The sequence below is a fragment of the Pseudonaja textilis genome, chromosome 1 (genome assembly GCF_049901715.1).
Source record: "Pseudonaja textilis isolate UNSWEBS1 chromosome 1, rPseTex1.2, whole genome shotgun sequence".
NCBI lineage: Eukaryota > Metazoa > Chordata > Lepidosauria > Squamata > Elapidae > Pseudonaja > Pseudonaja textilis.
In genome coordinates this window covers 66,575,726-66,588,105 of record NC_141990.1, presented here as the reverse complement: position 1 = coordinate 66,588,105, position 12,380 = coordinate 66,575,726, and the positions used below count along the sequence as shown (strand labels likewise).

Here is a 12,380-nt window from a genome sequence, read left to right as displayed (position 1 = left end):
AGCAACTCATGATGAAATTGAATTGATGAAAGAATTGGCAGTTAGCAAACGATACTTGGACTTCTGTAAAGTCTTTATATTTGGTCTTGTCTCCCTCTGGAAAAATATCCTGATGAGTGCTCCTTAGTTCTCTATTAATTTATATTAGGAATTCAACTTAGGAGATTGATATGCATTTTTGGTGAGGAGCTGGTGTCCTGTTTCTGAGGTGGTGTGGAGGCTGCCAAAAGATCCATAATGTTGGAAATCTCTAGTGATTTCATCTTCTGCTGCTTAGGTTTTAAACAGATTCTCTGCCCAGTTAGCGCTTGGATGAGAAACAATATGAATATTGTTTTGTTGTCAATTACAGCCACTGGAGGGCCATCCTTGCTTGGTGCCAATGTCATTTGTTGGGAGCGGGAAGAGATGTCTCTGGAAAGTCATTAACTTGGTCTATATATTTCTGCCATAGTAGTATGGGTAGTAATGGGGGAGAGGGTAGACATTTTGCTATTTCAACTCATCTTCATTAAAGTGAGGGTAAGGGGAGTCATTGCTTACTGGGCTGATAGGTTTCTGGATGCAGTGATGCCACTCTTTTGTTTCCTACTTCTTGGAACTGAGCCCTGGGGCAAGGCTTGTTTCATGGATTTGGCTTGCAGTTCTTGGATCAAGCTGGCTTCAACAATAGCCACGCTTACTTTTTAAAATAATATGATTTTATTCAGTTTTTTAAACAAAAAACGTATCAATTTAATGTAAAATTAATGTTAAAAAACCCCATATACCAAACTCTAAACAATACAAATTAAAAATACTAAAATAACCAACATTTTACATTTTCATTACTGTTCTACATTAAAATAGATAGGGTTATTATACAATTAATTACAATTATACTTTTAAACAACAAACTACACACAGACCATTTGGTTTTATAAAGCCTCTCTATCAATACAAAGTTTTTTTAAAGGCACAGAGATGACAAATTTCACTTAGCCAATATGTACATATTATTTTAGGAATAATCATTTTTTTCATGATACTCCAAACATAATGTGAGGTTGATCATAAAATAAATTACAAATTTTGGAAAATAATGCAATACATTAATGTGTCTAAATCCTGTTCTTGAAAAAACCTGATTCTCCACACTGATAGTATCACTGATTATATATTAATATCATTGATTGGGTAGGGAACTCTGAATGAACAACCTGAAAGCATGAGCACTAATGTTCCTTCACATTTATTACATTTCCAGTATAAAAATGATGACAGCCAACCTTTTCTGAATTTCCACCGAGGAATCCAATATATCTGAAAAAAACTTTTTTTTTAAGAACTTGGCTTTTAAATCACATGAAACATAGAAATATTGTTTTTGTGGTATTCTATATTGGTTTTCTTAGTAATATTGAATTGTAGATGTGATTGCAATAAAAAATCTTTTCCAATACACTTTAGGCATAAGGGCCAAATAAGGAATATATAGTGGATATAAAAATCTTCATGCCCCTGTTAAAATGCCAGGCTTTTGAGATGTAAAAAACAATCAGACCAATATAAATCACTTCCAAATTTTTATCACCTTTAATATAACCTGTAAGCTGAACAATTCAATTGAAAAACAAACTGAAAAATTTGGAGGTGGGGGAATAAAATAAAAAATTACAATAACATATTATTGGGATTTGTTTATTGCTAACACAATGTGTAAAAACAGGGTTACATCAGATCTAGTCTGATAATTAAAAGTAGTAAAGTCTACGCTAGAGGTTCATTCTGGATACAACATATCAAGTCTGAATTAGGATCTTGAAATTTTTGTCTCCATTCTAGATTTTCTACATCATTCACCCAACTAAGAAATAATATATTGGGGAGGGGGGAAAATATCTTTGGAAACCAGGTTTGATGGGAAATCATGTGAATAAAACTACTGCAATGTTCAGTTTTGTTTTTAAAGTTAGAGTAGCCATTTTGCTTTAAGACTGCATATGTACTTTTGACTGACCTATGAATCCTTTGTAACAGGATTTAGTTCTCTTCTCCTGGGATTTATCTGGTTTATCCTTCTGATCTATTCTGTGATTAGCCATTTAATGTTAGCAAGTAAAAGAAGCTCTTCTTTTCTACCTGAACTCGATAATCTGATTATCTTTAGACACTGTATGTCAGTGGATATAAAGTCTCAGATGAAAGTACCAAGATCTCTATGCATTATTGCTTAATTTCATAAAGATTACATTATTCAATTAATGTGCATTTTTTTAAAAAAATATTCAGTTTCTCCAAATGCCATTTGGTTCTCTAGAACAAATTAGAGATATGATACATTTGTAACACTTTTTAAACAAATACATATTTGCACCACTTGCGAAGTAAGTGGTGTATGGATATTCAAGTATCTGGAGAGGCTGCAGTCAAACTTTATTCTAAGCCATTATACAGTTCTAATTTTAACTTGAGAGTGCTATATAAAAACAGTAATTGTAATCTGTTAACATTTATGATTAGGCGTATGAACTAAACTACAGAATTTTAGTTAAATTGTTACAAACACCAGAAACTAGAAATCAAAACTTCCCTCATTAACTGAATACCATTTTGCCAAAGAACAGAAAAAGACAATTGGTCATTATGTTTATGTTTAATTTTGGTCCACATGTCAATTCACAATATATATGATATATAATGTAACATAATGATATAGAGTAATGATACATTGAATTATTTTATCACTCTGTGGCTATTTATGAAAGCTTATTCTCTTTGCAACACTATATTATGCTGTATTTTCTAGGGTCTTGCTTTGGTCAGAGGGCACTTTAAAAAATTTGAGAACATGCTGTGGATACCTGCATGGACATTTGTGTGCTCATTAATTCAAAATCACTCTTTGTTTTAATTTGTTTCTATGCATTTGTTTTTATTATAAAAATAGCAATATAAAGTTAACAGTTGTATTGTTAAATACAAATGTTGCTTAACATTTTAGGAGCTAAACATCAAAACAAGTTTCCAGTCTAGAACTTGACAGAAGTCTAGAGCTTGCATAGATGGCCTATTCAGTTTTCTTTACAGTTCCATGTTTAAAGGAGGGAACCACCACCAATCCTGCCGAGATACGCAACAGACTCACCAACAACCATGTACATTGCAGAAAACCACTACAGAAAATTTCATTAACTAGACTGACATCAGCACACTATCAAAAAACCCCAAACCCCCAATACTGTTTAGACTGATATTCAAACCACTTCACTGAACTAAGTACAGCTTATTGCTAACCACAATACTTCAGTGGATGTTTTGCCAAATATAATATTTTGGTTGGTATCCAAGCAAAATTTTCAACAACCCACTTCTAGGATTTCCAAATGCTAATACCAGATAATAAGCACTGATTGGATCAAGAATTGTGCCATCATAATCAGGATTGGAAAAGGCTAATGTGATTCCCCCCCCGCCACCTAATTGAAATAACTGTATGTATAATATTCCTTTTAGAAGGCTACTTCATTCGTGATACACAAAAATATGTAATTAATATTTAAGGTTAAAGCACTTGGCACTTTTTATACTTCCAGAAATAAACAAAAGTGATGCAACAGACACATTGTATCAAGAAACTTAGCATTTCTCAACTATTTTGGCTTTCCTGTCTGCCAGATTTTTCAAAATATGGTCCTGTGGGAAAACCCTGCCCTGAAAAAAAAGATTTTAAAATTAGATAAAACAGTGTATTCGTTTTGAACAATTTATGCTATTCTTCACCGATTCCATTTGTTTTGGTTACCTTTTTCCTCTATTTTCTTTAGAGTATGTTAATTTATGAATATTTTATTAATGGAGACTATGGTTATCTTCTTCCCGCTGATGAAATTATGGTCAATTAAGCCAATTACTGACCAAGGGACTCTGATAATGATAAAATTATAACGCTGGCTGATTACCTTCCATTTGTACTTTAATAGCTATACCCTGGATCTCTGGAATTTATGTTTTGCTTGGGCAATAACTAGCAGCAAAAATGGAATACACAGCAAACATTTCATCACTGAGCAGACAGTGTAGATATTGTCCCCTGGCTTTTTAGGTATTAAATGTATAAGGAATGTTTGTGGCAGTATTAGAAGTGTGTTGGTTGGAATGTGAATGTTTGTATACGTTTATATGAAGATTATGTTATATTATGGGCTGACAATCCAATAATCTGGAATAAATATTAAGATAAATGCAGTATGAATCTAAAGCAGTATGGATCTTAAAATGTTAATTTATCAAAGACCAAAGTTTTACTGTGAAGAATGGCTAAAAATTAAAGCAAGTAAATGAAATCTGTATTAAGGAAAAATATTGACTAAAGATGCAAAAATGGATGATGCTAAATGTTACCATCTTTCCATTTTTCCTTTGTTCTTACTCATTTTCCTAACACTTATCTTGAAACAGCATAATGGGTATCTATGTATAATATGTATAGAATGACAGCAATATTTTGACTGCCCATAGTAATAACTTCAAAAGCAAATATCACTGTTTTATGATCTAATAATGAAACTTTTTAGCCACTATTTAACTCACATTTTTTTTCTGGAAAGTTTTAGAGTTTTGTTTCAAATTAACTCCATAAAATTTTACTCAAAAATATCACTTTTTCTACAGAACTTTCTACTATGCTAGATAAGCATTCAAATACATTATACACAATGGTTACTTTCTTCAAAATATATGATTTAGCTCATCATTGAAAGATAGTAAGAGCAAAAGATACTGATTCTTGTGTCTAGGCTAACATGACTCTTAGTCACGTGCAAAATATTTTGACTCAGAATCATTCCAAGTGTGAAAGAAGCTTCCTCAAACATATTGATTTCAGTTCAAATTTGAAGTGTCACATCCTTATAATTTTTCAGTACAAGAGGCACTGGATTTCACTAGCAGTAGGTTACAAATTAAGTATCTATTTACAGAATAACTGTATTAATAATAAATTATCAACCATCCCTTTTAGGAATTATAAAGTATACAATTTTCCCCAAGAATAATTTTACAATGGTAACATTAAAAGTAACTGATCTAATTTAATCAATTTATCCAGTATATTAAAAGCAGACTATCACACCTGCTATCTTCTTGATTCTTCTAACCCCCTTAATCAAGGTGGTTCTATTTTTCATGACTCCTTTAAGATCTGTGAACTTAATTCATTAGCATATAGTTTGTGTAATTTTTACAACTGCTAAAAACTCAATGAAAATTTCATTATTAGATAGCATCACTGTAATAAATCACCAATGTATATAGGCTTTGTATTTGCACATTAGTGAATAACTAAATCTATAAATCACTATTGTTGAAATGTTAACTGCTAGATGAAGTATTACTAGTATCACAAAATCCTTTAAGTATTCAGTACTGATCTAGGACACTGGTCAGACAATTCCAAAAATGAGGAAATGCAGGTGAAGAAGTAAATGTGCTCATTGAATGAAAACTTTAGAGGCACCATTCAACAAAACCATTAACATTTACTCATAGTTTTTAGATATTTGACAATTTTGAACTTAGATACATTGTAGCATCTTAAACCCTTGAGCATCAAATATTATTCAGCACTAATTTTTATTAACAATTCAAGAAATAGGCTGGATTCTTTAAAAAAAGGTTAAGTTGAAGATAGGAATTTTTCCTAATGAAGAGTAATTATCATTTGTTTTAAATAATTATATGAGTATCTCACCCAAATATTTACAGAAGGATTACAGTATAAAATGAACCAACTAAGGAAAAACCAAAACACTGCTTAGCTTCACATATTATACTAAACCATTGTGTGATTTGCATGAAACTTAGCAGAATGTTCTGAAACTTTGCAAACCTATGTATGACATGTGAATCCAGCCAGTAAACCTTAAACTGAAAGGATACCATGGTGTTTGCACACAAGACTTCAAGGGTGTGATAACTGAAAATTTATCACATATCACTTCTTTAAGACAGTCTTAAAAAATAAGTGATATGTGATAAATTTTCAGTTTAAGACTGTGTCTTAAAAAAGATCCCTTGCTGCTGAAAATAGGAGTCAGTATAGGAAGACAAGTTGTCTTATTACTGTTTTGAATGTGAAGCAGCATAATGTAGTAGAAATAGAAAGTGGTGTTGGCAGCACCTATTTAAAATTACCCTACTTCCAGACACTAACAAGTAGCACAAGTCTTTCAGCTTTCTTACCCACTAATACCATGCTCTGAAAAACCCCAGCTCATTTTTAAGCAGTTTCTAATTAGGATACATAGGATTTTGTCCAATGCCAGGTACTAAATTAGCTGGAATGCAAATATAAAAAAGTACCTATATAAGAGTACAGTTATGAGTGGAAACCCTCCCCTTCCTCCCAGTTCTAGCATCCGTTCCAAACAATTAGTGGATGAGATCACAAAAGAAGACTCATCTGGACAGCTATCATGTTTCCTTTGGACTATCTCTTTCCCAATAAACTGTGCATTTCAAACCTGCTAAGATGTTTTTTTAATTGACGGGTAGAAATCAGCTGTAGCTATTATATACCTTACATGTGCATTCACAAGAAACGATTTGAAAAGATGGCTTTGACATAAGCTATTTTTGTAATCATGTCAAATTCACGTTTCCTTCTTGAATCTCTTAATACAAGATGATTGTAAGAACAAAGCAGACCCAGATGGTACCAGAGGAGAGAGGGATTCGGCATAGCTTCTCCCACAGGGATGTCTTTAAGGTGTAAAGCTATGCATCATTTTAGGTAGGGCGGCATTACATTCAATCTACAAAAGCAGGGTGAAAGCAGAATCGTTTCCCCCGCCTCCCCCCTCCCCAACAAAACACGCACACGCCCTTCCATGTATGCGTTAAAAAAAAGAGAGAGAGAAACCCGACAGCTTGCAAAAACTAATCGGGGGGCGGGGACGAACAAAGAAAACGGTACAGTTGCAAAAGAAGGGGAAGAAGAAGAAAAAAGGAAAACGACGAGCCAGAACAAAACGCCCAAGCAAAGCAGCCCCCCCCCCTCTCTTCCACCCCCTTCTTTCGTCTTTCCATCGGAGGGGCTGCTGGAGCGAGGCGGGGGATGAAGCCAGGAGCCTAGATTCAGGGTGGGGGAGACTCCACGCCACGAGAGAGAGAGAGAGAGAGAGAGCGCCTCGGGTGGAAGCCTGGCTAACATGTGAAGAAGGGAGAAGCAAAAAAAAAAAAAAAAAAAAAAAGAGGAAGCGGATGGTCGAGTAGCTCCATCTGTATCCAATCTGGACCATCCCCCCTCATAGTCATGCAGCAGGAGCAAGAGCAGCAACCGCCTCGATTTGACTCCCGAAGGGATAGCCTTCCGCGGCCAGGAAATAGCAAATACAAGGGGTGGGGGGGAAACGAAGCAGGGGCACAAGCGCCAAGGAAAACGATCGTCGTAAAAAGCGGTAGCAATCTTGCCCCTACTAATAAAAAAAAGTACGCCAGGAGAAGGAGCCGTTATGGTTGATTCGTACGAATCGAAGCATCAATTTACATGTGGATCCGCCCCAGGATCGAAATCGCTCTCCCGAGGGCAAGCCAAGGAAAGGGACTGCGAAGAAACAAAAAAAAAAGAGGACGATGCCTCGTATGTGTTGGTCGCTCGCCGCTGGGCAAGGACACCCTTCCCTGCCCCCCCCCCGCCACACACCCCTCCCGCCCCGGCAAAGGATCTCGCAGCATCACTTACTCACTCCCCTTTTGAGCAAGCCTGAAAGTGCCGGCTCACTGATCCACCATCTTCTCCCACAACAAGGGCGCGCGGGACGGAGGGGAAAAGTCAAGGGCGATCGCTGACCCTCCGCCAACCTACGTTGTTCCGCCTGTAGCAACCGCTACAACGTTATTCCTACCATGAAGCGGCTAACGGCGCGGAACACAGGGAACCTACTGCGCAGGCGCCGTCCCAGGGAGCGACATACAAGCGGAGCAGGGGGGGGGAGAGAGAGAGAGAGAGAGAGAAGAAAGAATGGATTTGCCTCAGGACGAGGCTAATGCGCAGGCGCGTACAGAACACGAAGCGGCCGAATCGTGCCGCGCAGGCGTCGTTTTCCGGACTGAAGAAGCTGTAATTTTGGAATTGTTATTGATGCCTGTGTTTTCTATTGATGGTACGAACTGGTTTAAGGTTTCGAAAGGTTTAAAGACATAATCTTTTTTTTTTCCTTTGGCCGTTTCCTTGTGGAATATAAAAAGGACAAATATAGTTTCTCCTATGAAAACGCTTTGTTCCTCTCCTCTTTGTCCGGGATAAGAATGAGAAAAAAAAACAAAAACGCGCTGACTTTAAATCAAACGAAAACTACCATGTTGCCTTCACCCCTCCCAAAGACTAACACCGTGTTTTGTATATAATAGCCCTGACACCTTCGCAGAGCCAAGCGAACCCACCGTATGGACATTGTTCTTGCCCCAAACCACAATTCCCAGAAAGCAGCGCGGCAAAGACTTCCTCGACATAGGGGAGCGTTACGGCGAGTGGCATTTCGGACGAGAGAGGAAGTCTTCTGTCTCTTTTACGTTCGGAGGCAGCGCGTGCCTCGCGTCAGACGTCACTTGATTATCTGCGGGCACAAAAGCGGTCTTCGAAGCGGGACTCGGGGAAGCGCCGTTTCTCGGTTGTCGTAGCAACGAAACCGCTTCGCAAGATTCATCGGAACCTCCCCCCCCCCTCCCAACACACCCTGGGGCTTGTAGTTGCTTCTTAGTCGCCGGGGCTGTTGCGTGCGCTGCGAAAGGACGGCGTTGGAACTACAGAGACCGAGAGCCCGCGAAGAAAGCTTAGCCGGGGGGGGGGGGGGGGGTTATATTTTTCACGCATTCCAATGGAGGGAGTCTCAGAAGCGGTCGGTGTAGCCGGAAGAGTTGCGACTGGCAGCCCGGAGCCCGGTCGGGGCGAGTCTCCGGATTCACTGGATCCCGTGAGGGAAGCCACGGGAGAATCGGACTTGGCGCAGTCCCTGGAGCGGTATCACCGAGGCTTACGCGGTGAGGACGGAGAGAAGACGGGCGGGCAGTTTCGATGTCCGTTTGAATTTGGGCTCCCTCAACCTTCATAGCTTCGGTGTTGGCCTTTCCGAAGCCGCTTCTTAGCTGGCTCTTGGGGAGAGATCGTAGGCTTTATTGGAAAACACGAGTGTTTTTGGAGGCGACGGCTTCAAAAGCAGGAGGTCTTCCTTATTCGTCGTCCCATCCTTTGATTTGCCCGACGGGGTGAAGTGTGAAGCCGTGGCAGTTGGATGTGCTCCACATGACAGAAGTTCTGAAATGAATTTACATTTTTGGGGATCGTTCTTAGTCTAATTTCAAAGCAGCGCTGGTCAACCTGTGAAAGGATGTGTTCAGGAGAAGGGCAAGAGCAACATGGCTTGCTGGTTCTACTGAATGATTTGACATCTTTTTTTGCATTAGTGGTCTTAGATAGGGTGACTGACAGGTTTCAAATAATTCGTTGAATTATGCCATGATTGACCCAAAATAGCAGGACTTGCACATAAGGATAAACTCAATTGCTTCCAACCATTATTAGCCCAAAATGAAGCAAGCCATGTTATGGTTTAATGTGATGTGTGCACTTAAGTCACTAATTTGGGGGACAGAGTGTTTGGGCTGGTCATTATTTATTACTTGTGGTCAACTTGAAGAGTTCCAGAAAGCAATAGCTAGCTTCAAGGTTTGACATCTGTATAAAAAGGCTAAATTATTTTTTCGACACAGGTAAATCATAGTCTTAGTAGCTTTTTTTTTTTTTTCATCAGACATAAGTTAAATCAGTGGAAATGTCGAGGGTAGGAATTGAAGAGATTAGGACAAAAGCTTAAACTAGATAAAGGAGGAGGTACAATTAACTAGGGGCTAATGCGTCAGATCAGTGGTTCCCAAACTTTCAGTCCATCACCCCCTTGGTGCTAGAAACTCATACTCGGTGCCCCCCACCCAGGGGTGGGATTCAAATTTATGTGGGCGTGGCCTAATTTGTGGGTGTTGCTGGTCACGTGACTGGGTGGGCGTGGCTTGCTGGTCATGACTGGGTAGGTGTGGTTTGGTGGGCATGTTACTGGGTGGACATGGCCAGGTGACTGGCAAACCAAATGCAAGTGGTCCTCACTTAATGGCCGGTTGTTTAGTAAGTGTTCTAATTTATGACTGGTCTCCCCAGAACTACTTAACCTGTTTTTGGAGTTTTGACAGCCATGCACACACACGCACACACATTCCCTTCCAACCCTGCTGGAGCAGGCCATTGGACTAGAATTGGCAAAGCATCTCTGATTAGATTCTAGCAGTGAATAAAATCTAATCAGAGATGCTTTGCTGATTCTTGTTGATTTGTTTTAGTTGTATTTCTTTATGTTGCTGAATTGCCGGCACTGCCACGTTCTAGGTGCCGGCCCCGCAGATCCACCCCATTGAGCCCGCTGCACCGGAGGGACCTGCCCAAGCAAGTCCGAGCGGAGCAGTGCATCAAGTCAATGGGGTGAGCCTGAGAGAGGGAAAGAGAGAGAGAGAGAAAAGAAAGAGAGAGAAGGAGAGAAGGAAGAAAAGAAAGAAAAAGGGACAAAGAAAGAGGGAGGGATGGAAGGAAGGGACAGAAAGAAAAAGAAATAAAGGAGGGAGGGAGGAGAAAGATAATGAGATATCTATTCTAGTCCAATTACCTGCTCCGGTAGGGTTAGAAGGGTGTGTGTGTGTGTGTGTGTGTGTGTGTTTTCTTGTAATTTACCAGTACATTTTGGTTTTGCCTTCTTCAGAATTGGCACTATAATTCATTGGGGAAAAGTAATTTTTTTAGGGTGGAGGTCTGGTCCAATGGATCCTGTTTAAAGCCTCAACAAAATGTGAGAACTTCCTGATAGTCTTGACCATGTTTTGTCCACAAAACCTTTTATTAGAAGCCAAAGATGTTTCAATGTGCTGGCAAAGATGTTTCAGTATAGAAAAGGGCTTCAGTCTAAACTAGGCCACATTTCAATCTGATGCATCAGGTCTCTCTCTCTCTCTCTCTCTCTCTCTCTCTCTCTCTCTCTCTCTCTCTCCCTCCCTCCCTCCCTCCCTCCCTCCCAGACTGGCTTTGCTCTACTTTCTTGATGTGCCTGTGGAGCTGGCACCTCAACCATGGATGGATGGATGGATAAATAGAGACAAAGAGACAGACAGGTAGGTAGATATATTGATAGGTAGGTAGGTAGATATATTGATAGGTAGGTAGGCAAGCAAGCAGGAAGACAGACCTTTTGGATGGATGGATGGATATATTGGTTGGTAGGTAGGTAGGAAAATAGATGGATTGATGTATGGATGGATGGATAGGTAGGTAGATTGATAGATGGGTGGATGGATGGATGGATGGATAGGTAGGTAGAAAGACAGACAGACCTTTTGGATGGATGGATGGATGGATAGAATGATAGATAGGAAGGCTTTGAGCTTCCTACCCAATATCCAGGATCCCGCTGAACCAAGCCCGTCCCTCTTTGTAGTTGCCGTGCCTGACAGCAAGTTCACAGGCTGCCCCTCCCGCCAGGGATCATCCTCCCAAGCGTCCCCCCCGGGGCACTCAGGTCATAGAGGGTGGTGCTATTTCCTGCTTCCTGGAGCCAGTACAGGGCAGGGTTGAGGAAGCCCAGGGAAGGCAGCGGTGCAGTGTTGGAAAAGTAGAGCAAAGCCATGCCACCATCGCTACGTTCAGGGTGCCGCACCCACTCGATGTTCCGGAAACATCGACTCCGGAGCCAGCGCCTCAATGGGTGAATCTGCAGGACCGGCCAGCGCCTCGAATGCCCCCTGCCGCCTCTTAGCGCCCCTCTGCTGGTCCCCTTGGGGACACTAAGAGGTGGCAGGGGGGCAGTGTGTCAAATGCGGCTGCGGTGGCACATAATATGCCACTGCTTCTGCATTGGAGGCTGTTAGTGTTTGGGGACAAACCCCCAAGCAGAGTGCACAGCAGCAGTCAAGCCAGGCAGCCAAATGAGAGAGAGGCTGGGCCCAAGAGTATACACACACTGGAGACAAAAACACTGTTTGTAGTTTTAAATAGTTATTTAATTCACACAGAGTTTAAGCATTGTCATTCAGTCCATATGTCATTATCCAATATATCCATCCAGTAACTTAGTTCATTAAACTAGTCAATACAATGTCCTTATCTTCTCCTTCCGATACCTTTCTCTCGAAGACAACGCTGAGTATGCACAGGATATCAGCTCACCAAGTAAACAGTCCTTTTGTTCAGTAGAAACGGTATCCAGCACAGTAGCCAACAAGCAGACGTCTCATACAGGAGTAAACAGCAGGCAGCAGAGAGACCAGCGACCAGGGACCAGGATCAGTAACCAGGAACCAGGACA

The 12,380-nt window shown here is 40.2% G+C and overlaps 2 protein-coding genes across 16 annotated transcripts in view; one reads left to right on the top strand and one right to left on the bottom strand.

Annotated features, from left to right (window-relative positions):
• The window catches only part of CEP170 (centrosomal protein 170), an 81,346-nt gene extending 73,419 nt beyond the window's left edge, over positions 1 to 7,927 (bottom strand). For 9 of the 11 annotated variants that reach the window (XM_087936861.1, XM_087936876.1, XM_087936896.1 and 6 more), the window contains exon 1: positions 7,728 to 7,860. The gene's annotated coding sequence lies outside the window, so the exon portion shown is untranslated. Of the gene's footprint in view, positions 1 to 7,723 lie in introns of all 11 variants that reach the window. The other 2 variants (XM_087936868.1, XM_087936913.1) reach the window with 1 other exon arrangement.
• Positions 7,928 to 8,479: 552 nt separating this feature from the next.
• SDCCAG8 (SHH signaling and ciliogenesis regulator SDCCAG8) overlaps positions 8,480 to 12,380 on the top strand; it is a 115,361-nt gene continuing 111,460 nt past the window's right edge. For all 5 annotated transcript variants that reach the window (XM_087936797.1, XM_026705237.2, XM_087936802.1 and 2 more), the window contains exon 1: positions 8,480 to 9,021. In XM_087936797.1, the coding sequence (XP_087792923.1) occupies positions 8,859 to 9,021 (163 nt within the window). In that variant the 5' untranslated portion in view covers positions 8,480 to 8,858. The remainder of the gene's footprint in view (positions 9,022 to 12,380) is intronic.